Source organism: Sylvia atricapilla, chromosome 1 (genome assembly GCF_009819655.1).
Source record: "Sylvia atricapilla isolate bSylAtr1 chromosome 1, bSylAtr1.pri, whole genome shotgun sequence".
In the NCBI taxonomy this organism is placed as follows: domain Eukaryota; kingdom Metazoa; phylum Chordata; class Aves; order Passeriformes; family Sylviidae; genus Sylvia; species Sylvia atricapilla.
In genome coordinates, this window is record NC_089140.1 from 119,153,400 (window position 1) to 119,176,832 (window position 23,433).

General features: G+C 36.3%; 1 protein-coding gene across 1 annotated transcript in view; it reads left to right on the forward strand.

Annotated features, from left to right (window-relative positions):
* C1H8orf34 (chromosome 1 C8orf34 homolog) overlaps window positions 1-23,433 on the forward strand; it is a 148,558-nt gene that overhangs the window by 92,353 nt on the left and 32,772 nt on the right. Inside the window, exons 8-9 of the mRNA XM_066332160.1 lie at window positions 4,288-4,423; window positions 21,500-21,585. Coding sequence (XP_066188257.1) covers window positions 4,288-4,423; window positions 21,500-21,585 — 222 coding nt within the window. The remainder of the gene's footprint in view (window positions 1-4,287; window positions 4,424-21,499; window positions 21,586-23,433) is intronic.

The following is a 23,433-nucleotide window of genomic DNA, read 5'->3' on the forward strand; positions in this document are numbered from 1 at the left end:
TTTATCTAAAAGAGGATTGGCTAAGATAATAAGACACATAAAAGTATGACCTATAAAGCTGCTTAGATTTCACAAGCAGAGCTCCTGTCAGCAGTAGGGTTTTGTTGATTAGGGTTTTTTGTTTCATTTCTTTGTTTGGTTTGTGTTGTATTTTGGTGTTTTTTGGTTCGTTGGGGGGTGTGTTTGATTGTTTTCAAATGAGATTGGTGGAACATATTAAGCGTATGTGCTTCAGCCAACAGGACTTGACAAATCCATGCAAGGATTTATATACAAGGATCTATATACAAGGAATACATCAATGTCTGCCACAATGTAAGAGCTACCCTGAGGAATTATTTGCTTCAAAGAAAGAGACATTTACTGGTGAACCAGAATTTCTTGGTGGCATGCAAGAACATAAATCAGAGTTCATTATCTGAATTTTTACTCTCACGTGAGAACACTTAATGCTTTTCTTAGTATTAGACTGAACAGACAAACTGAGCTGACAGATTTTTCCAGCTTTGAACCTTATACTTCTTGAAGTACTCCTGGGAAATTACTACATGTTTTACAATGGAGAAGGAGACAAAAGTGACTGGATCATATAAAACAATACAACATATGATCTGGTTACCTGAGCCTTCTGTGCAACTAGGCTTTCATTGTATTTTATAGGAGTTTTGCATAAGAGCTCTGTCCTTAACATAGACAGTGTGCAAATCTTGTGTTTGTAAGATGATTCCACACCCTGTCATCCCAAGACAATAAGCAATCTTGCACGGTTTCTGGAATAATTGGCACGAATGAGTGCCCCTTTCCCTCTCGCCATCCCTTCCTCCCAAAAAAGAAAGGAAGTAAATAACTGTGAACAATGACCTGTTTAAAAACATGACTTTGTTATTGAGCTATATTCTTGTTTAGTTGAAGTAGGTAATATTTTTCCCCTCCCCTTTTTGGTGAAAGTTTTCTTAAAAGAAAATCACAAAGAAATAAGCTTAGTACAGCATTATTAATCTAAAAAACATCTGGTTCTGTGCTATGCTATATTACACTTGTGATCTTTTTCTTACTTTCAAGTATTTTTGTGTATTGTTGTGGCAAAGCATAAAAATTACAGCTGTGTGAATTCATTTTGGTAAATTGATGATTTGAGGAAAATGTAAGGTTCTTTTTGCTTGTTTCGTGTGTATTTGTTTTAACATACAGAACATATCTAATAGAAATTAATGTAGGAATGAAGCTGGGTCTTCACATACCCTTTTTAGAGAATAGCAGACCTTGAACATTACATCAGAGAAATGCAATGAACAACCATGCATTAAAATAACAAATTTTTATTAGCATAAGTGAGATTGTTTTGTTTATGTGAACTTCCAGTCTATCACTATACAAAGATAGATAACAATTGTCTAAGGATTTGAGAAGTTTCTCTCTATTTTTGTCTTTCATGACACAAGCAGTCACCATCTCCTCTTTTCTTTCTCTCTTTTCTCTGTGAATTACCTCATTGCTGCTCAATAAAATCACAGAGCCGCTCAGCTGTATCATCACTAGTTGGTCTAGCAAAGAATACAAAGAAAGAGAAAAGATTCAGTGTCCAGACCCTGTAACTGAATTGACTCTCCAATGAAATCCTATTTTGCTAAGACTGGTTCTTTCCGATAGAAGCATCTGAACCTTTGGAGCTCTTTTTTTTTTACTGTTAAAAAGCAGTCTTGCATTCACTGATTGTATTTATTTTAATAACTTTCTTATATGTGATCAAATATTTTTCTGCAAAACACACATGAATTATTGAACAATGTACACACATACACTCACAGTTTAGTACTAAAATTTCTGTATGATTTAGTGTTTTATTGCTGCTAGGTTTTGTTGTTTGGATTTTTTTAAAATTAAAAGCCTGCAGTAATGAATGGGGTTGATCTGGTATATAAATTTACGAACTCAAAAACTCCCATCCAAAGTTATGAGTATTGCAAAACAGGCAGCTTCTCAAAGCCTAGTTGCTTTAGTGAGAAAATGTTCAATGTCTGCACTGTAAATCTGATGTTTCCAGAAGAAACTGAAATCATTCCATGCCAATGCAGAGGTGCAGTAATCAAATTACATCAAATGCTGTTGTTCTTTGGATTTGGTAGATGGAGTTACTCTTCCCTGTTTAATGGTGTTATTAACAACTTTTTGTAGTTTGCCATGGATAAATTCCATCCAGTGTTGAATTAGATCAACTAAAATTCCTCAAGAAGAATAACAGTTGTATATGATATAGGTTTTTGGTGTTTTAAATCTGCATTTTTAATGAACATTACTGCTGTTGGTCTAACAGCATGTGACAACAAATTTGTACTGCATACTGTTCTGCCTACTTGTCTGTTTGCTAGAACTGCAGGCACCTCTTGACTCCACATTTCTTGCACAAAGTTTCACCTAATTTTCTTTTGAGAGAAAAAGGCTTGTAGTTGACTAAAAATGACAAAAAGGCATGGGTTTGATATTCAAATTCAAATATAAAAGATATAATGGAGGGCAGCCTAAATCATTGCTTTGTTGAAACACCGAGTCGTCAGAGAGCCAAAGTTAATCACGCAGAGAACAGCTGAAAACCTTATTTAAAGAAATCACATCTGCTTAGTGGGAGAAAAACCTGAGGCTTGTGCTTCCATTTCTTTTAAGCTGTAATTCATCCAGTGGTTTACATCTGTTAAAAAATATGGAACTTTTCACACCTCTTTAAAGCACAATTAAACTGTATTTATTTTAATACATAATGTGTTCCAAATATGTAATACCTTTTCTGAAATGACTCATAGATGATTGATTTCATAGCTCTCTATCATATAACCTTCCAGGTCCTTTGAATTAGTTTGTGTATTAACCATACATGAAATTTAAAGGAAAAGGTGTTGAAATGGTGTAAAATGATGCCAGAAACTTCAGTACACTTGTCAATTTATATCAAGGCAACAAATTGGCTGGGAGGATGGCGGGGGGCGGTTGGGGAGGCGAGTTTTCTTAAGCAGTAAAATAAAACATTACAGAGAAGAAAACGTAGTTCAAGGACTTGGCTCACAAAATTTTAATGCGAGTTTAGGCTAGCTGTTACTGACTGTTTCTTACTAAAAACTCTGTCTTCCCAAAAGAGTGTTGTTAACAGGACATAATCCCGACAGTCTGACCACATGCCCTGAGTTCAAGGAACAGTGGTAAGAGTAGGGTCCATGAACTATAGAGGACAACCAGAAGTATTTCGGGTAGAGATTTGGGAGTAAAGATTTTTCTAATTAATTGAATGAATTATAATTTAAAATATTCTATACCTTCTCTGATTTTAAAGTTCTCTGTGACTTTTCTCCATCTGATACTGGGATTTAAAATCTTTTTGTACTTTGTGCTTCATTCAGATCCTTTAACATTAGGTTCTTTTGTAAATTAAATATATGAAAATACATGTGTATAGAATATCTGAAAGACATTTTAATAAGATGATGCCATACTGTGTACCATAAACATGGAATGATGACATGATCAGTATATGGTCATTGAATAGAAGCTGGCCAGTGTTTTGCTTGTTTACATTTCAGCTAGAGTCTAATCAGGTTATAAGCAACTGAAAATTGCTTATAGATACCTGAGGCATAGGGAACTTGCCTGTTTTGTGTTAGTAAAAAAATATGTCATCTCAGGGAAAAAAAATTCTCTGAGACCCTCTGCTGTCTCCCTTCAAAATGTGAATGGTTTTACAGTAGTTGAAAATTCATTTTTTATAATGAGTTGCCCATATTACAAGAATATGGTAGAGTTAATTTTGCACATTATGGTCCCTTTTAATGTGATATATATGTCCATTTCAATTTTTCTGGGTTTAGCAGAACACTTTTATTTTAGCAATATTTTTTCATTGCTAGGTGAATAAATGATGCAAAAACCACAAAGGAATAGCATACACTTGAAAAAATTTTTGTCTTCAGTATGTCCAGTGTCAAATTGGGCATATTGAAGACAAAATGTCTATTCAACAGCATCTCTTGATGACAAGCTTTGTAGAAATGAACCAGATAAATAAAGATTTTAAAAATATTCTGCATGGCTTGATATGGAACGATACTGAATATTTTTAAGGATGGTGATAATATATAAAAATAAAAAAATCTCTCAGATGTCTTTTCCTATTAGTATGCAAGTAAATGTTTTCTTCTCAGTTTTTGAGCAGTTCCATTTTTTAGTTATTCTACAGATGAGGCTCCTTTATTGCTACAAAATTTAATCATATGTTCATCCCATCATTCTGTCTTGTTGCAGAGGATCTTGATGATCTCAGAATGGAAGGAGTAACAAGTGTGGTGTCTTCTGGGAGCAAATTCAATCAAACTCGAAGTGCTCATACGGCTGAGCCTCAAGCAAAGGTCACATTGAATATATGTGCAAGATGTGCCAGGTAAAATCAAAACAAAACCACATCATACTATCCAATACATTTTTCCCCCAGGTATTTAGCTGCCTATTGTGCTTATGGGCCAAGTGATGACCTCTCCGTGCTAAAAAAAAATAATTACTTAGCTACTGGCTACCCTATGACCTCTGGCATTTGAATTGTGCAACTTATGTTTATGCTTGATATGTCGCATCAACAGTGAATCAAAGAACACAGTCTTAGGCCGTACTTCACAGCTTGAAACTGTTTTAAACCCTTCTCTCTCTGAATTTCATTAGTTATTTGAGCTTCTGTGGTTTTTCAGGGGATGAATCAGGGAATTTAAGGGTTCAAATCCAATTTGAAAAGCACCTGTATAAATGGAGATTTAGTTGCACAGGTGCAGTTCAGGATTTCAGACAGTTGATTCTTGCTTTATAATCGCATCCTGTTTCACCTCTGAGAAATAATTTAGTCAGGTTGAAGGCCTTTTAGTTTTGACAGCTGGCAATAATTTTTGCATTTACAGTGTGAAGACCAAATAAACAGGTTAGTATTCCTGTAGCTTCGTCAACGCGAGAATGCAACACTAACAGAAACCCCTTAAATTTCCTGGGTGAATTCTTCTATGTAGACAAAAGCTCATTTAGAGAAAGGATTTAAGCCTGTTTAAATGACAAAACTAGCCTTCTCACCCTTCTGTTAATGGTTCAGATTAACAAGAACAATACAGAGGCATGCCAATTTTATCTGCCTGCCTTTGCCAATGGCTGCTCTATTGTGTAGTTTGAGAGCGGATTAGCTGCTTGTAAATAAAAAGCAACCTGTGGTGAAATTAAGTCAAAAGTTTGGCCATATGCCACCCTACTTTTTTCTACGTTTTTTCCCCATTTTGCTCGTAAATTAATACTTTTCTAAAGCACTTTGTAGACAACGGGGCTTCAAGACATTTTCTGATGCTCTGGAAGCACAGCTACAGGCAGACCTCATCACTCATGCGATAGCATCTCTTGCAGGGTTGTGGAGCCTCGGGGACCTTCAGCTCACAGTACTGTCACAGCAGCAGTGACTAGATGGCCTTGTAATTCTAGATAGTTTTGCTTGTCAGCAGTGTGGCTTTTGCTTTACGAAAGGAGCAAATATGCGAATCATGGGATTCTTCCCAATTCATACAAAAAAATTGTTGATGTTGTAAAATGTTTCCAAAAACTACCTACATGAAAGTGTGGCACAGTTTTTCACCTGGCATCATTGTCCACAGATTAACAAGTAGAGAGGTAAGGAATATAGAAACCTTAAATTCTCTAAATTCTGGAGTTCTGAACATACATAACATCTTTTATGGATTGCTATGAAGGTTAATTAAATTTTGAATTCCCTTAAGTAGCTGCTAACAGCAGGTGCCAAGATACTATATATTCTCTCAGTCCTGCACACCAGGGAACAAAGGGCTCAGATCTTGAGCCAAACCTAGCAACCTTGGCTATTGCTATTGTTCTTTAACTGCATGTAATAAACGATTCTGCCCTTTAAAATATGAGCTGGGAGAGAAAGATCTCACAAAATCCCTTTTGTCACTTCACTTATCAGAGAATGCAAAAAAAATGCTCTATTTTGCCTTCAATTATTTCCCAACCATGTTTAAATAAATCAGTGAGGAATTGGGTGATACCTTCATGACTGTGATTCTTTTCACTCTTGTAGTTTAGCAGTTTCTTTAAACTTCTGAAGAATTAAAAAAATACACCACCTCATCAGGGGCAAGAGAAGTCAAAAGAGACAATCGAGTATTTCTGCTGTTTTCAGTAGTGAGGAAACCAGCATTTTCAAGGTTTTCTTCAAGGTGATAAAGTCTATCCATTCTTTTGGAGCATTCCTTCCTTCTTACTGAGGACACCTTTCTTCTCTTCAAGACGGTTATTAGTGCAATTAGCTCTCTCTTCAGTACCTTCACAGGGGTTGAGTCTGGAGCCTTCTTGCAGCAGCTGAAGTAGTGGGTAGTCAGTTGCATGAAGCAAGTGGTTTCAGAGACAAGACAGGTTTTTTCCTTTTGATTTCCACAGCATTTAGATTTTTTGTTAGTGATACAGCCATTGAAGCTACTGTGTTATAAAATTAGTCTGAGTATTTGGATCACCTCACTGACTCAGTTTCTCAGTGTTAGCCTTTGGTTCCGTTGTTATGTCAAAGGCTAATATAATGTAAGGTCATAATACAGAATCTATTAGTGTTTGTTTTAGAAATTATATTTTTATGTTTTCATAATCCATTTTCTAAGTAGTCTTGTGTGCTGTATAGTGTATATATAAATACGATGTGATTTCAATGTTTGAATACAATTAAAAAAGAAGTAAGTATAAACTGTTATGCATGCTTTTGGTTACAATTAAACAAGTATCTTTCCTCTTAATGTTACTCATTTTTCAGTCGTACAAGGTGATTTGAAATGAATTGAGCTATTAATGGCAGTGATGTTGTATAGATAATAGGGCTTGTCAAATCAGATTACCGGATTAGGTTTGCTGAAAGTATTTTGGCTGTTGTTAGGAGAAATATGACTTTTTACTTGAATTTTTTGGCATAGTTCCAAATATTAGGAAATATGTGTCTTGGCTAAGACAAAAAGTTGAATTTTACTCATGCATTTGCATAATTGATTTCTTTCAACCTTGTCCTATTTCTTTTTTTTAAATGCTTTGTTCTCTTTACTCTCCACTCAATTTACCTTCTATGACACCTCCTTCAAAAGTTTTTCCACTTCCTTGGATATATTGGAGCTTTTCTGAGAGAGGTTTATTTAAACAACCAGAGTAGTTTTTCAGTACTAGCTTTAATTAATTTGGCTTAATTTTTTTTATGTCACCCTGAAAGGACAAATATTGTTATTGAAGTTCCACCCCATTTCTTCATTAAAATAGTGTGTAAGTTGTGGATGCTCCTGCTTCTAAGATTACATTTTCTTGCCATAGATTATCAGTGCTCCTGCATTATTTGAGAATTAGAGTGAACAGTTCTATGGCCATGTACAGGTTACCTTAGCCTGACAAGAGTACTGGTTTCATTTTGTATGCCCCGTAAAATCACCTGCAGTAGGGTGCAGCTATAGGTCTTGTATTTCTGTGGCTTCTGGAGCTGCCTACAATGAGAGCACACTGACTTGTGAGAAGAATGGACTAAACCAATGGTTTTCCTCCATGCTGAGATAACTTGTGATCAGACTTCATTTAGTGCCAGTTTCACTCCTTCCTTTTGTACCACAAAAAAGGAATGCCAAATGGAAATGACTATAACTAGACATAAAACCCAGTTTTGTTAGAAGGCAAACTAAATCTAGTTTATATTGTGGAGGAAATCTGCAATGGTATTGAGGCACTGCATTTGGGAAAATATTCTCACTTGCCCTAAGTCGCTTAGACAAAGTATGAACTTGGTTTTGAATTATAAGAAATGAGACTCAGAATTGACATAATTTGAACTAGAATTAAACTCCTGAACTTGTAACTTTTTTTAGAAACTGATATTAAACCTTTAATCATGGTAATTTCACCAATCATCTTCAAATAATAAACAGGTAGCTAGTTACCACAGACCAGGTCAGTAATTTTTAATAAAGGTAAAATTCTCCACCCAGACATCCAGGAAATAAAAATGGAGAATCCTTTCAAGCTGTCACACCAGATAGGTTTTTACAGCTTATGATTTAACAAGCTAAAAAAAATTCTCCAAAACAGCCAAGACCCCAAAAATCCTTTGCAAAAAAGTCCTCAGAGGGAGATGAGAAATGAAAGGAAGGGTTAATTCTACTGGAGTATAAATTGGTTTGTAGTCTGGCATATAACTGTAAGAAACAGAGAGCTTACTGTTTTCTGTATAGATGTTTCACACACGATGAGCGAAATGCAGATGGATAACAGCTTTAAGAGGTTTTTCAAATGGGGAAGTAGCTACCAGAACAATGTTATTCCCATAGCTGCTCTTGGACTACAGGGCAAGTTAAGTAGGCAATATTAAGTCATCTAAATAAAGGGGTGACATCATTCACAAGGTGGAACAAAACAAGGTTTATAGATACAGAAAAAAAGGTTACAAAACCCCCCTGTATTTGGGAGGTTTGCTTTTTTCTATTTAGCCTGAAAAATTAGCAACGATGCTTCTAGTAAAACAGATCTAGATTTAGATTATTTGAGCAGAATTTTTACAATAATTCCTTCTTTGTCTAAGGGCACGGCTGGTCAGACTGACTTATAAAGTAGACTGACTCATTCTGTAACATTTTTTTGTAATTCCTTTCTCACATACAGGCAAAACTATTTCAGGTTTGACCAGTGAATCATAGGACATCCTCACACATTAGCAAAACTTCTGTGGGTTCAATAGATATTTAAATGACAATTTGAAAAGCCAAACAACACTTCCATATTTCTTATCTGTATTGTGACTTGCACATTGAGCGTTTTGCAGGAATTTAATCAACCATAAGGTAAAAGATAATATTAATGTACTATTGAATGAATTTCAGGAGGTTTTCTTTTTCTTTTTTCTTTTGTTTAAGGACCACCCATTAGCCTTGTATGCCCACTGCCATGCTCAAAAGTTAAATCTTGTACTTGTGGAGTCTTGCCAGTGCATTCCTGAAAGTAAGAAGCTTTTTGTTTTTAATAGCGCAAGGGCTGCATTCATTCTTTTTAACATCAATAGAATACAAAAAAGGGGTTGCATGTGATTAAAAAAGAAATGGGATTATAGAAAACATACTGTGCCACAAGCTTGAAGGCTTCTGAACAAGAATGTTGGGAAGGAGCACTAGTCGCATACAAATGTTGGGTTTGAGATGCAACGTTTTTAGTTAATATTTTAAGATTAGTTAAAGCCAAAGGACAATGTAGTAAGGCCTTCTAAAATACTAGAAGAATCAAAAATATAGATGTAAACACACAAAATACATCAATAAAAAAAAAAAATCGAGTTTTTCTTACCCTCACCCTTGGGATGTGGAGTATAGTGTAGTAACTTGTATCCTTGAGCTGTTAATGTAGAATAAATGAGGTACGGTGTGCATGCTGCCATTGTAGAAATTTTTGGAAAACTTGGTTTGAAGAAAGTACTCAAAAATTCTCGTGCCAGTTTGCCTTGCCTGTGAAACCTTGCCCTGCTCATCATCTGTGATGTTTCCTCCTTTAAGATGTCTTGTCCTTCAAACAGTCTTCAAGTTAGCTTGTTTATTTGCCAGTTACTTATTCTTTAACGATTTAGAATTTTAAGTTTGATTTTCAACAGTATAGTCTCCACTACGTCCATGCATACCTGAGATATAATCATATAAACTGTATGGTGCTGTGTGAAATTTAGAATCACATATTAGAATCTCTCCAATACGTCACTGGAATTTGAGCAGATCTTCATGACAGAGAGCCCTGACCAGGGTCCTATAGGGGAGAGACAAAGGAATTGAAGAAGCCAGTTAAAATTTGACATAAACTTCAGATTTATAGTGGAAACTATGGAACTGTTGTTTGAATTTGTCATCATATACATCTAGAAAAGAACATAAATTATTTGGTTGGCTGGAGAATTCTATGGTATTAACCTAGCTTCAGCCATTTGATGATCTTAGAATTTGTATGGAGGTGCTTTATCTCAGTATCACAAAGCTTTGACAATAGTAAAGAGACTTGAGGTCATAAAGAAACATTTGGTGGAAAACTTGAGCTGTGAAGAAAATAGTCTGAAACTTGACAAGTGAATCTAATTTAACTACCTATTTCCCCTGCAAATAGGGAAAAAGCTGCTGTTAAAAAGCCATTGTCCCCAGACAACACTCCTGAAACTTCAGGCAACAGAACTTAATGAAATTAATTACCCATATGAGTAAAATAATAAATACTGATTAAAGATTACATTTTAAAATCAGACAATGATCACAATGTTAATAGATTCCTGGAAGAATTACCCAGGAAAAGGAAGGAAGCCTCTTGAGCTTTCTCAGCTTCCACACTGCATAAGATCCCTTGCTTATTGTTTATGACTAGTCTGCTGTCACCGTCATTGTGTTCCCTGAACAGAAACCATTGGTATGGCTGACCTGTGTTTTGAGATGAGATGGGTACTCCTGCCTTGTCAGATGTGTAATCCCAAAGTAACTCTAGAACCGGGGATGGAAGTGTGTCAGGGAATGCACACTGAACCATGCAACATTGGGATAGAGGCTGATCCCATAGGGTGAAGAGGGGTCAACATCTGGCATCCTTTATAGATAGATGCGATAGGTCCTGGAAGAAGAAAGGGTGTAACTTTTGCTACTGGTGCCTTCTTTTGGCAGGTGGTCTAGGTTTATGTTTTGCCAAATTAGACTAAGCCATCATGGGAGATGCTTCTGCTTTGTTTTCAGCAGACTGCTACTGTTCAAGTCAGACTGTAAGATATCTTTCCCAAACTGAGCATTCTGGCATCAGTCACCTCAAAGGGAGTAATATAATACCTTGAAAATACATGCAGGACCAAATAGCGTTGAAACTCCATGGACTGTTTTCCCCGTGTCCTTACCATAGGTAACAGTGTGTGCTGCCTGGGTGACATAATAAAAGGCTATGTCTGCATTGAATTCTAGCAGGAAAAGTTCTGCATGTGCAGATATTCCTTAGCTGCTACAGGAATTGTGAAAACTGTTCTGTGAAGGCAGAGCTAATTTAAAGGTGGTTCTGGTATGTTTACATGAACTATAATCATCCCTTTAACTGCAGTGTTCAGAAGTGATGGAATTAGAACAAAACCCGATCACAGTGAATTTAAAATAACTCCCTGTTTTTCTTTATAGACTCTAATATTGTTAATGAATAATATACAGATGTGTCAGAAAGAATAACCTTGCAAGTGCTCCATATAATCCCTTATTTGACTCTGTACACTGTGATGTAATACTGGGGAATGGGCACAGGTATGTGTATGGTTTGGTATATGTATTTACATAAAGAATAGTCTTTGTATGTGTGCCCAATAGTGGTAAGGCTAGCTTAGTGACTCAGTTTCTGGCAGAAATTTCTGCTTTGTTAATTTTCCTGAAACCTGGGAAAAAATTACTTCAGAGTACCAAGGGGAACAAAGTGTTTCCAAACTAAGGTGGTTGGTACAGAATGAATGTTGATGGGAAAATTTTGTGATTAGGGTTCGTGTACAGACTTTGAGGAAGTTAATGTCTTCAAATCTTAACAAAACTTTGATTACATACATGTATTTTTGTCTTTCCTGTCATGCATTTCATATTATCTTTCTGACTGTGTACTGTTTCTAAGTGGCTGTTATTATAGGGCAGAAAGTACTAAACATTCCAGATGACTCATGTCACTATTTTACATTCTTTTTTCCTTTATCTATTTTATTTGTAACTTTAGTTTTATTTGACCACTTTTTAAAACAACCTGAATTTTCCTCATATTTGTGCCAGCTTCACAGACTTTGTCCTAAACAAAATATTTTATTTGCATATTTTTCCTTTTAGTAGTGGCAAACAAGTAAATTAAACTCCATATGGTAGTGCTTTATAACTTCTAAAAATCTCCTTTCACTTTGGAAAATTGAGAACAAACCCCATATTTTTCCTTTGGCTAGTTAAAACTTCTTATAAAGTAGAAAAACAAAAATAATTACGGGAAAAGAAAAAGCTGTGGCAAAAAAAAAAAAAAAAGTAAGCACTTTGCTTTTTTGATGAGTTGCGTTTGGGCACTGAGTAATTTGCCCAGTTTTGATGTATAAATAACTAAAATAATGTATTCAGTGTCTTTTGATTTTGTAAGTGCTAAGTACAGCTAAAAGAAATCACTTCATCTTTCCTAGAGTGGTGTACCACTTTGATATCTTCTTCTTTCAAAACAAGAGAAAAACACTGAAGAAAATAATTCAGAAAATGTTTTTACTGGCCCTAGTGGTTAGGAGAGACAGAGACCACAAATAATTTTTAAAGATTTGGTAGGCTGACTTGCTAAGTTGTCACAGTAACACACTGGCTTGTCTTTTCTTTCACTGTCTCGTGTTACTTTAGAATATCTTACTGTATGCAAAATAGAGAATATCTGTGTGATCTCAAATTATTTTTTGAGGTCATGAATCTAAGTTTGACCTCTGAAACCCGCAAGACAGTATAATTTTTAGTCCTGAACCTTAATTAGTTTCATGGCAAACTCCCAATGAATGTGTGTTTTGGGAGAATGGCCAAAGTCTCTTTATTTTCAAAATCATAACAGTGTCTTGGGAAAGCAGCACTATAAGAGAGGAGATTTACATGAAGTGCTTAGTCAGAAATCCCAGAAAGATCAGGCTTCTTGCCTCCCTCTTTTGTTTGCATGAATTTCCCACTTAGTAAATCCACCAAGCAATAACTTTAGTCCTATCAGAAGTTCCACAAAATACTGTGATAATAAAAATATCATCTGTTATCAAAAATTATGATAAGCTCTGAAGAGACCAGTGCTTTCAGATGATGTATTTCCCTCTCTGTTAGATTTAACAGCTATTTTATTTCCTTATAGTACGCACATGTGAGGTAGACTTGTTTTTTTCTACATAAATAGCTGTCAATCAGCATAAAAGTAATGGAATACTTCCATTTGTTTGAAGAAAGATAAGTGTTTACATGTTAGTGAAAATAGACTTAAACTTGAAACATGAGCACTAGGTACATAAAATTGGCCTGTGAGTTACATCTTACACATACACCTTATCGTGATAGATCTGTTTTTGGAAACATGGCAGTGCACCAAGTTTATGTGGAGACAGCCCTACTGTAACTTAAGTTGTAACTTAACTGACAGGGTATTAATATGTGGTTTTGGTTATGCAGGAAGAATGCAGCATAAGATGCTGTGAATTAGTAGCATTTCACTAGACTGTCTTTTGTAAGAACTATTGTTCAACAGTACCTATTTTTTTTTTTTTCAGACTGGTTGTTAAAAGAGAGAACTGGTTTGAGCAGGTTGGTGCACTTGTAAACATTTAAAACTGCCATGGAGAAATTCCAAAAACAGTAGATGTAAAGGATTTTTTTAGGCCTTTTGAATGTCCTAGTCTTGATTTGTAAAAATGAAGGAAGTAAGAGCATATTTGAATATGAAATTAATACTATTTTGCTGGTTCTGAAAATTCTTCTTCTCTCTCTCTCAATTTAATGGAGGGCGACATCTGCTTCATTCTGTCCTTCATTTGCAGATCTTGCCAAGACATCTCCTTCTCTTTTCCTCTACAAAACCCATTTAACCCTCTCAATAATTTAAAAAGACAAGTGCTTTACCAAGCTTTTCTCCCTTCTTTATCTTTGCTCTCTTTGATGTGTGCCTTGCAAGCTAATTCTCTATGGCAGTGGTTGTAGATTCTTTCTGGTTTTTTGTACAACACTGTGATGTATATTAGCCACAGAAGTTTCTTCTGCATGAAAATTATATAGGAAGGAAGCCAGGAGATCATGATCATGAGCTTGAGGAAGCTTGTTGGTCATAATTTGAGGGTCTGGATAGCAGTTTAATATAGCTCTTAAAGATACAAATGCACACTCACACACAAAACTCTTTCACAAGTCCTAGAAAAAAATGGTTCACAGGAGAAGAAAGAGTGTTAAGTTTGAAAAGACTGACAAAGACTGTAATTTTTCTCCTGTGAGATAATGGTTTGAAGCCAGCAGCAGATAAAAGATTGCCATAAGAATGGCCTAATTCCCCATCTTGTAAAAGGATTAGATAATTCAGTCTCTTTATGGATTCCTTACTCTGGGAAATATATTTCCACTTTTGGTTCTCCTCAGAAATAGCTGCAGAGTGTACTTATTTAAAGGCACAAAGACCTGCATTCAAACATTTTGGAAAGGCAAACAGCTCACAAAAAAGATTATTTTGCAGGCTGTGTGAATGTGTAAGTTTTGTTCAGCAAGTATATATTCTTGTATTACCAGCTGAAAACATTATGCTGTGCAATAATTATTGGTGACATGGGAACTTTCCACAAAAATCTCCAATAGTGACTGGAAAATAGTGTGTTTAATTTGCAAAGAGAGAATAAATGTCAACCAAAATCCATTTTTAACTACTGGTTTTATGAATTTTGAAATAATTTGCTGTGTTCTAGTGTTGAAGCACTGAGAAATAGTGTCCTTAAGAAAGTGAGTGCAAAGGCAAGAAACAGACTGTGGTTTGAATGGTATTGGTGAAAATAAAGTTATTTTAGATTAATTGCGTCTTAGATCAGGGTGAAACTCTAATAACATAAATGCTGTATATCTCACATGAACAGAATTGCTGGTAGTAACAATGTACTCCTCCTGCCTGATGGTCTTGCATCGCTTCTTCAAAGCAGATTTAAAGGAATTACAAATCTCTACTGGAAAGCATGCTGATTGTGTCATTAAGCATATATTCCTACATTTTATTTAGGAAGTGTATTAAATATCTGCATTTATTCATGTAGTCTTATAGTTTAATATTGGAAAGGTCTGCCTTCCTAGGTAATGTTCTGCAGGATAATCCAATAGTCCTCATGCTTCGTTTCTCTTCAATGTAGATGCTTCCTGTATTTTAGTGTAGGGTGAAAACAGAAACTATAGCACTGATTTCTTAATATAACAAGGTGACATACTACAGAGCTTTTCTATTGTTGCTTCAGAGGTGGCAGCCACTCTCATTGCTCCCCAAATTCACAATCCTCTGTTAGAGGATCCTCTTCTCATAAATCTAAGGCATTTTACTTCTACAGTTCAATGATCTAAAAATCATATAAACTTTTTTAATATCTAATCTTCTTTAGGAAGGTAGTGTGTGAAGCCAAAGCTGATGAGGAGTTTTACCAGATAAAGAGTACTTTTGCCTGTATATTTTTTAAATAATATTTATTCAATATAATTTTACCATTATAATAACCACTATAGTCATTACTGTGTACTGGAAAATGGGCATCTTTGTGTCCCTGTACCTGTGAATACAATAGGATTTTTTTCTGGCACAGTTTTAGTATTTTTGTATTTGTAAAAGACATTAGTAAAACAAATTGAATAAGTTAGAAATTCCTGGCTTTATATTTAGGTGCTGAAAAAGCTTTGGATTTTACAGCTGTATAAGGGAACGCAGAATTGTGGAGTCAGTAAGTCAAGGTACATGAGATCAGAATTTGGATGAGTATATTTGGGAACAAAGAATGAAGTAAACTCACCATATTACAGGCAAGTCAGGGCAGATGATTATGAAACTTGAAATACTCTTAGTGGTGTTGAAGTTGCTAGGGAAAGGTGCGAGAAAACATTCTGTGTAACCTAAAAGCATGTGGGGCCTTTCAGGACTTTTGTTGTCTGATCTCTGTTGCTATAACTTCCCTAGAGTTATGTATTTGTCCTAGGGAAATAATAACTCAGTATTACAGTATTACAGTGGTATCAGAGAAGATGTTAGATGTAGATGTGAAGTTTTAAATTACAGAAAGGAAGCAGGTGATTTGAAAGGTGAAAAAAAGAAGTCCAATAAGTCAAATTTATCCTTCTTATCATCTCTGACTAAAATTCCCTTTGGCTGCCAGAGGAACATCATCATGTTATGTGTATAATAAGTTTTTTGTTAATAAGTTCATGATATTCATTAATCTTTCAAAATGTATATTACAATTTTTGATCCAAAATAATGACTACTTCATAAAGAAACTATAACTCATGGAAGTATTTGGTAGGGTTTTTTAAGAGAATGGGTAACCTACTTAGAAATAATTTAAGGAAAATAAGTGATTCAACAAGTCAAAATGTCCTTAATTAAGATTCTAATACAAACATGACACTACCTCTGTTTTTCGGAAAACTTTCTTGCTATGGCCTTAAAAATCCGCACCTGTTTTGGCTGATCATGAAAAGAACTTTACTGCTCTTTTTGCTGAATGATTTAAGGATTCTTTACCAAACTTTCCACTACTTCTCACCATATTCAGCTAAAAGAAGTCAACTTAGTCTTTAGCAACGCAGATTTTCCAATTAAATGCATGTGTTCAGTAATAATGTTTCACAGAAACCAAAATATTTTACAGTTTATTCAGATTCAACAAAATTTAGCTGACACAGGGCAGAGCAGAGAGAATGGCTGGAGCTGCAGTGCTTAGACATGTAGTTTTCCCCCTGCTCCTTGGAGAGTGCCCTTTACTGTCCTGGAGGAATTTTTCTTCTACTACCAAATATCAGCAGAAGCATTTATATTTTCTTGAAATAGCAGGTTTTGAGGATTTCTTCTCAAGTGGAGTTACTGTTTCTGTTGTTGTTTAGCTCAAGGGAACATCAGAATTTGAGCTGTTATTCAGCTTTAGTTTACTATGTTTAAAAATAAGTCCTTAGTTGAGTACCAGAATTTGAAGGCCAGCCACATGCACAATAATTATATAACTCTCGCCTGCAGTCTTTTATTTAGGATTAAAGGAGATTTTGTCTAAAAATGATAACCCTTCTGCTGGGTCATTTTAGGAAGGAATAGAATGGGATTTTGGTTATTTAAGTGACATATTTATGGAAGACTAGGTCAAAATAGCATTAACCTAAATATAATCGAAATTTCTCCGTCTCTAAGTGAAAATCACCCTCTGAATTTTATTTGGCTCAGAAATTTCCTAAAGTACAACCTCTATTATACATTAGCACAAGATAATTGTTAATACACACACTTTGAATCAGTAGTCTACGCAAAGAATAAATACTAGAGAGCATGTATCTCACTTTGAGGTATCTAAAGCATTTCCATTTCTTGGTTTTCAGAATACTTTATGCCTTCTCCTTAGGCCCTGATGTTAGAAAGTACCTATACCTGTAATTAAGTCTTTATAATTATTTTTATTAATCCCATTAGTCCTCGGAAGTATTAGGCGAACTATGTTGGTTTTTTTAATTCTAGTATTCTGCTATAACATCAAATTTACTTTAGTTTCAGTAACTGCTGCTTTTAAGACTGTCATAGAACAGCAGTGTTGACATAAAGGGGAATCATCATGTATGTCAACATTTAGTGCACTGGAGGATTTCCCAGGTAGTAATTTGTCCTGCATCCAACCTGAGAGATGGATAGAGAAGAACTGTCTGAAATTCAACAAAGGCAAATTCAGGGTCCTGCACATGGGGAAGAATAACTCCCTGCACCCGCACAGGCTGAAGGCTGACCTGCTGGAAAGTAGAGAAGGATCTGGGAGTCCTGGTGGACAACCAACTGTCCATGAGCCAGCAGTGTGTTCTTGTGGCCAAGAAGGCCAATGGTGTCCTGAGGGTGTGTTAGGAAGAGCATTTCCTGTGGGTTGAGGGATGTGATTCTAACCCTTCTCACCCCTGGTGAGGCCACATCTGGAGTGCTGTGACCAGTTCTGGTCTCCTCAGGAAAGAGAGACATGGAGCTCCTGGAGCAGGTCCAGTGATGGGCTACAAAGGTGATACAGGGACTGGAACATCTCTCTTACAAGGAATGGCTGAGGGATCTGGGCCTGTTCAGCCTCGAAAAGAGATGATTGAGAGGTGACCTTATCAGTGTTTACAAGTGTCTGAAGGGAGGGTTTTAGAAGGCTGGGTCCAGGCTTTTCTTGGTGATGCCAAGAAATGTCAATATGCAGGTACCAATGCACAGGAAGTTCTCCCTAGACATGAGGAGGAACTTCTTTACTGTGCAGGTGACCATGCAGTGGAACAGGTTGTCCAGAGAGGTTTGTGGAGTCTCCCTCACCTGAAGTATTCAAGAACCATCTGGACACAACCCTGTGCTGTGTGCTCTGGGATGACCCTGCTCAAGCAGGGAGGTTGGACCAGATGGCCCACTGTGGTCCCTTCCAATCTGACCCATTCTGTGAATGTGTGAATCATATTTTTTAAATCACACCGATGGGAGGACTGTGATTCACACATGCACAAGCATGTTTGTAGTTATAAACCCTTTATAATTTGTTGCTTCTGCAACAAATCTATAGAATTTATTCAGAATATCTTTGGTCCTGAAGCCCTTAACAGTTTTCTTGGAAGAAGCCCTACATAATTTTGGGGTCAAAGAAAATTGAAATATTTGCCTGTAGGCTTTTTGCTTTTGTAGCTCTTGAAGCTCCAACATGCAGCTGGTTAATGTAACTGAAACAATGTCCTCTAACCAAGAGATCACACTAGAAACAGATATGGGAAAAAATGTTGGCTCTCAGGTATCAAATTTAGACTCACATTAAAATAATTAATAGCTTAAATAATGTTTTGATTAAAAGTTGAAGCGTTAGTAAGATAGTAGTTTTTAGGTAATTCTTCCAAACCTTTGTGTCTTTCTATTCGGTGCTTTTTTCTGGCTAAGAGTTTTTAAGTGTTTTCATTTTACTGTGGTGGTGTCTTATGAATAGTACTACTTTTGAAGAAAAAATTGTAATAGTCCAAGTACAAGAGTTCTTTTGGCAAGAAATAGTGTTTGTGACTTTTTTGGTGCTTGAATTTCATGAGAATCTCTTATGATATGAATTCATATGTAAGAAATACATAAATAAATTGAAAATTGGATGTGCAAATAAGGTACGGATATGTCAAACATCCTATTCACCCATCCACCCAGTACCCCAGCCATTTCTTCCTACAAAGTAAAATCATATGAAATGGATTTTCTGATTAGATACATTGAAAAGATTTTTTTTTTGCGTGTGTATGTTCTTCATGAGGCAATGGACCACTTAATATATCTAAATTCTAGAATAAGATGAGAATAATTTCAGTTATTTGTGTCTGGTTTGGATTTGTTGAAGCTCAGAATGGGAACATGTTATAAAATCCTGAAAATTCTGATGGGATAAAAGATGCAGCTCCTAACTGCTAGAGATAGTTTTTATATGACTGTAATGTAAGCAGAAAAGGTTGGAGTAATTATCCTTTTAGTTAAATATAAATGAACTACCGACATGGCTGGAGGAGAAGAGTATCTCACTTCTGGTTCCTGCAATTTCATGCATATCGTTCTAAGACTGAATATGTGCTTGCAGTAAACGTGCATATGTATGTAAGGAAGAAGGATGGGTGAGTTGTATTGCAGTGGAAAATTATGTGATTTTTGAGATCTTTCTCTTTTTTTGCATAGTTATTTTATTTGCAGTTTGTTTTGTCCCAATTTGAATATCTTTAGGATATAAAGTTATTTGCTTCTGTTTGACAAGCTAGGCTTTTAAAGAATTGGCAAATAGAGCATTAGAAGCCAGGTACAGAGCTATAAAGGATTCATAGAAGTAATTTTCAAAATTAGGTTTACAGCTTCTAAGTTTTACATTTTGTTTTCTTCTGCTTCGTGTTCTATGGATTTGCCACCTTAGATAAGAAATATTATGAATTTACACTGAGCTTTCCATATAAATAAATCATTCTAGGGACAATAAAAGGAGATAAAGTAATTGCGGGAGAGGGTTGTTGGGGAAATGGTTTTGAGGAGTACAGACAGATGACTTAAGATCCATATATATTAGATAACTGTGAGAGTCATAAAATGTGAAATTTTGATAGGGCAGATAAGGAGGTTCTACTTGATTTCAAAGGTTGATTTCAAGCTGAGTATAAAACAGCTGTGGAGAGTAAGAAAACAGAGTGAAAAGAACTTTTTTTTCTTCCAGAGATAAGTTATTTCTTTCCCCAAGGTTTTACTTGAATGCGTTTTTATGATTCTTGGGCTTTGCAAAATTGAACTGCATTTTTCTTATTCTTTTCATGTCTGAATAAATCCAAGGTAAGATAACCTTTATGTAAATGGCAGTTATATTGCATTTAGAGCAACAAAGCACTTCTTAAGAGCAGAGTTTGTACTCAGGATTCATAAGAGCCTGGAGAAGGATGGCGGGACTCTTGGGATGCTCATTTGAAAAAACAGATACAAGCATTATTTGTATAAATTGCTGTCAAAGCGTTGCAGTCAGCAGGTGCAACGGGAAAGCCTGAAGACAAGTCTGCCATAATTACTGTATTTTCCTTCTAACAAGTAACAAAGGAGGAGGAAATATTCTTGCATAGAGTTCCTTGTGGTGGGTTAACTTTGGCTAAGGGCCAGTTCCCTACCCAGCCAGTAGGATGACAGGAGAAAATAGGAAGTAAAAGCTTTTGGGTTAAAACAAAGATAGGAAAATCGTTTACTGTACATTGTTACTGTAATGGACAAAGCAGACTTGACTTAGGGAAAATTAGTCTAATTTATTGCCAATTAAAATAGGTTTAGGTGATCAGAAACTGAAAGACTGAAAGAGATTAAACCCACACTTTTCCTCCTCCCTTTCCTGGGTCCAGCTTCACCCCTTCACTTCAGACTCCTGTTGCCACCCACTGAGGAGTACAGGGGAGACAGGGAATGGGGGTATGTGGTCAGTGCATTACAGGTCCTCTCTGCCCTTCCTTCCTCACCACAGTTCTCACCTGCTCCAGGGTGGGATCTCCATTGGCTATAGTCCATCCTGGACATACTCACCTGCCCTAGTGTTGGTCCTCCAGGGGCTGCACGGGATATTGCCTCTGGCATTTCACCATGAGCTGTAGGGGAGTATCTGCCCAGAGTATGGAGCACCATCTCCTTTGACCTTGGCGTGTTCTCTGCTGTTTCCCAGTCTTCCTGTTCCCTGCTCTTCTGCCTGTGTGGCATGGTGGCTGGCTCTTCCATAACTGTATTTCCTCCGAGGTGCCACCATTTTGGCTGAAGAGCTCAGCCATGCCCTGCTGTGGTTCTTTTTGGAGCCAGATGAAACCACCTGTGACTGGCTCAGGGCAGCCCCAGCCTCTCCTCACCAAGGCCACCACACTGCCAACACATTGGCATGGACACCCAGTACAGTCCTGTTCAACTAGAATGTTTTTGATGGTAGGAAAGGAAGCTTGCAGTTTCACATGCACACCAACCCCCCACTTTTGTAGAATAAGACTTACAAAAATGCATAAGCTAGGATTGGCTAGTTCCTTGGACCTAACAGTCTAGGTTATGATTGAACCACGATTCTGGAGTTTTCAGCAAAGCTGCTCTTTTAATTAGGGCAATGTTGTAAGCAGAGTGTGTAGCCAGGGATAACATTCTTCTGTGACTTATCCATTGAATATGATTGCAAATGTTTTCACTGCATTTTTCTACAATGTAGATTGCAAGGGGATAATTTGGCAGAAAGGCCAGAAGATGTCTCCATGGTATCTCAGGCATCTGAGCCAGCAGTGTCAGACTCTGATGGTAAGTTATATAAATATTTTCTGCTCATTAAAAAAACCCAAACATAAACATCTTGAATTTGAGAGTAGGGGTTATGTCTATAAAAGATGAAACACTTCCAAGAAAGTGTTCCTGGGCATTTGAACTCATTTACTGTTCAAAGACCAGTAACATAATTTTGTCATGGCCAATTAACACTCTAGAATAATTCCTAGGCATATTTTGAGAGGTACATTGGGCCAGAATTTGTTCTTAGTAGCCAGAGCTTACATTAACACACTAACATTTAAAAGAGCTTAACAGTGTAGACATGGGCTGTTCATTGCTGCTTTTATGCCAAGGAATGGCCTTTGAAATATTTAATTTATTATTACACATGCATCCAGATGATTCAAGTGATTTACAGTAGAAATGAAGAGTTTATAAAATAACTCTGAAAAACTCTTTTTCTCCTCATACAGACATATTCATATGTTGGGTTAATCTGCAGTCAGGACACTCAGACTTATTTCAATTTCTTCTAAGGTTTTTGAAAACAGTAACACATGAAATGCTGAAAAAGACACTTCATAAGGGATATCTTTCCAGAGAATGTCCAGCTTTCCTATGAAAGATAAGGTTGATGAAGGCTAACTTTATCTTAACTGCCACTGTAATGCAGAGAGAAAAAAATAGAGGTTTTGACAGAGAACCTGCAAAGATAAATCTTTCAGTCCATTCCCATACTGTCAGGCAGAACCAGACAAGTCTACAAATTTTATGTTTTGGTTTGCAGTGTAGTCTTCAGTAGCCATGGACAAATTAGCTATTGTGATCAATTAACACAAAAAGAACCCCCAGAATGTATTTTTTTTTAAATTATCCTACTCTGTCTGATATCTGATGTTATTGTATGTGTTACTAGGTATCACAGCAACCTGAGCTTTTGCTCGTTTCTCTTGCCTCTTTTGTAAACCAACCATTAGTAACTAATATGTCTATAAAAATAAAATTTTCAAACTGGTTTTGTGAGAATGTGTGGTTTCATGCAGTCAAGACATTGGCTTTTCCTTTTATCTGCCATTGATCACTTGATTGAACAAGGTAATAGGACACTTAGAATCTCAAAACATGATGTCCTTACAATCTTCATGAAGACTGTCAGCAGGAGATGCTCAGACAGTGACTTCAATCAAGCCCTGTGAAAGGAAGGCAAAATTCTATTGTGAGAGTGATTCACAGAAAGGCTAGTGATAGTGGCTTGCTTGAGATAGGTAAGGGAATATGCATGCATGAGATTATTGCAGCAAAAGCAAATAGATGGGTAAGAGAGGGGAAAAGCTCTACAGTTCACAAAATAATTTTTTAACAGATCTCATCCTTTCATTTTCCTTCCTGTGTTTGTATCTTTGCTCTTGAAGTGAAAATATGCCCAATTTGCCGTGATGTCTTCTGAAATTGCAGGCTTCAGTTAAATAGTTAAATTTTGCTTAAGTGTCGGAGACACAGACACCAGGATTAAAGAAGGTGAAACTATCAGAAAGTACTGGAGTACTTTCTGGATGCTGTATAATATTGGAGCTGGATGTTTCATGGTCACAGGGTATGGTGCACAGAAGTGCTATAGCTGTTCTACGTTCAGCCACTTCATGTAGTTCAGAATACTCTGTGGTCAATATGGCTACAGAGAAGATGGAAGACACTTTCTTTGGAAAACACCACGTTCAGTAAAACACAAGGAATAAAACTTAGGTAGGTGAGGCAATGACATTCATGTTGTTACAAACATCTATCTCATGTCTATGAATATACATGGACCTGTTAGTCATGTAGCTAGGAAATAACAAGGCCTCTCGGGCAAAAGGACTGAGGTTAGTAGTAAGGTAATGC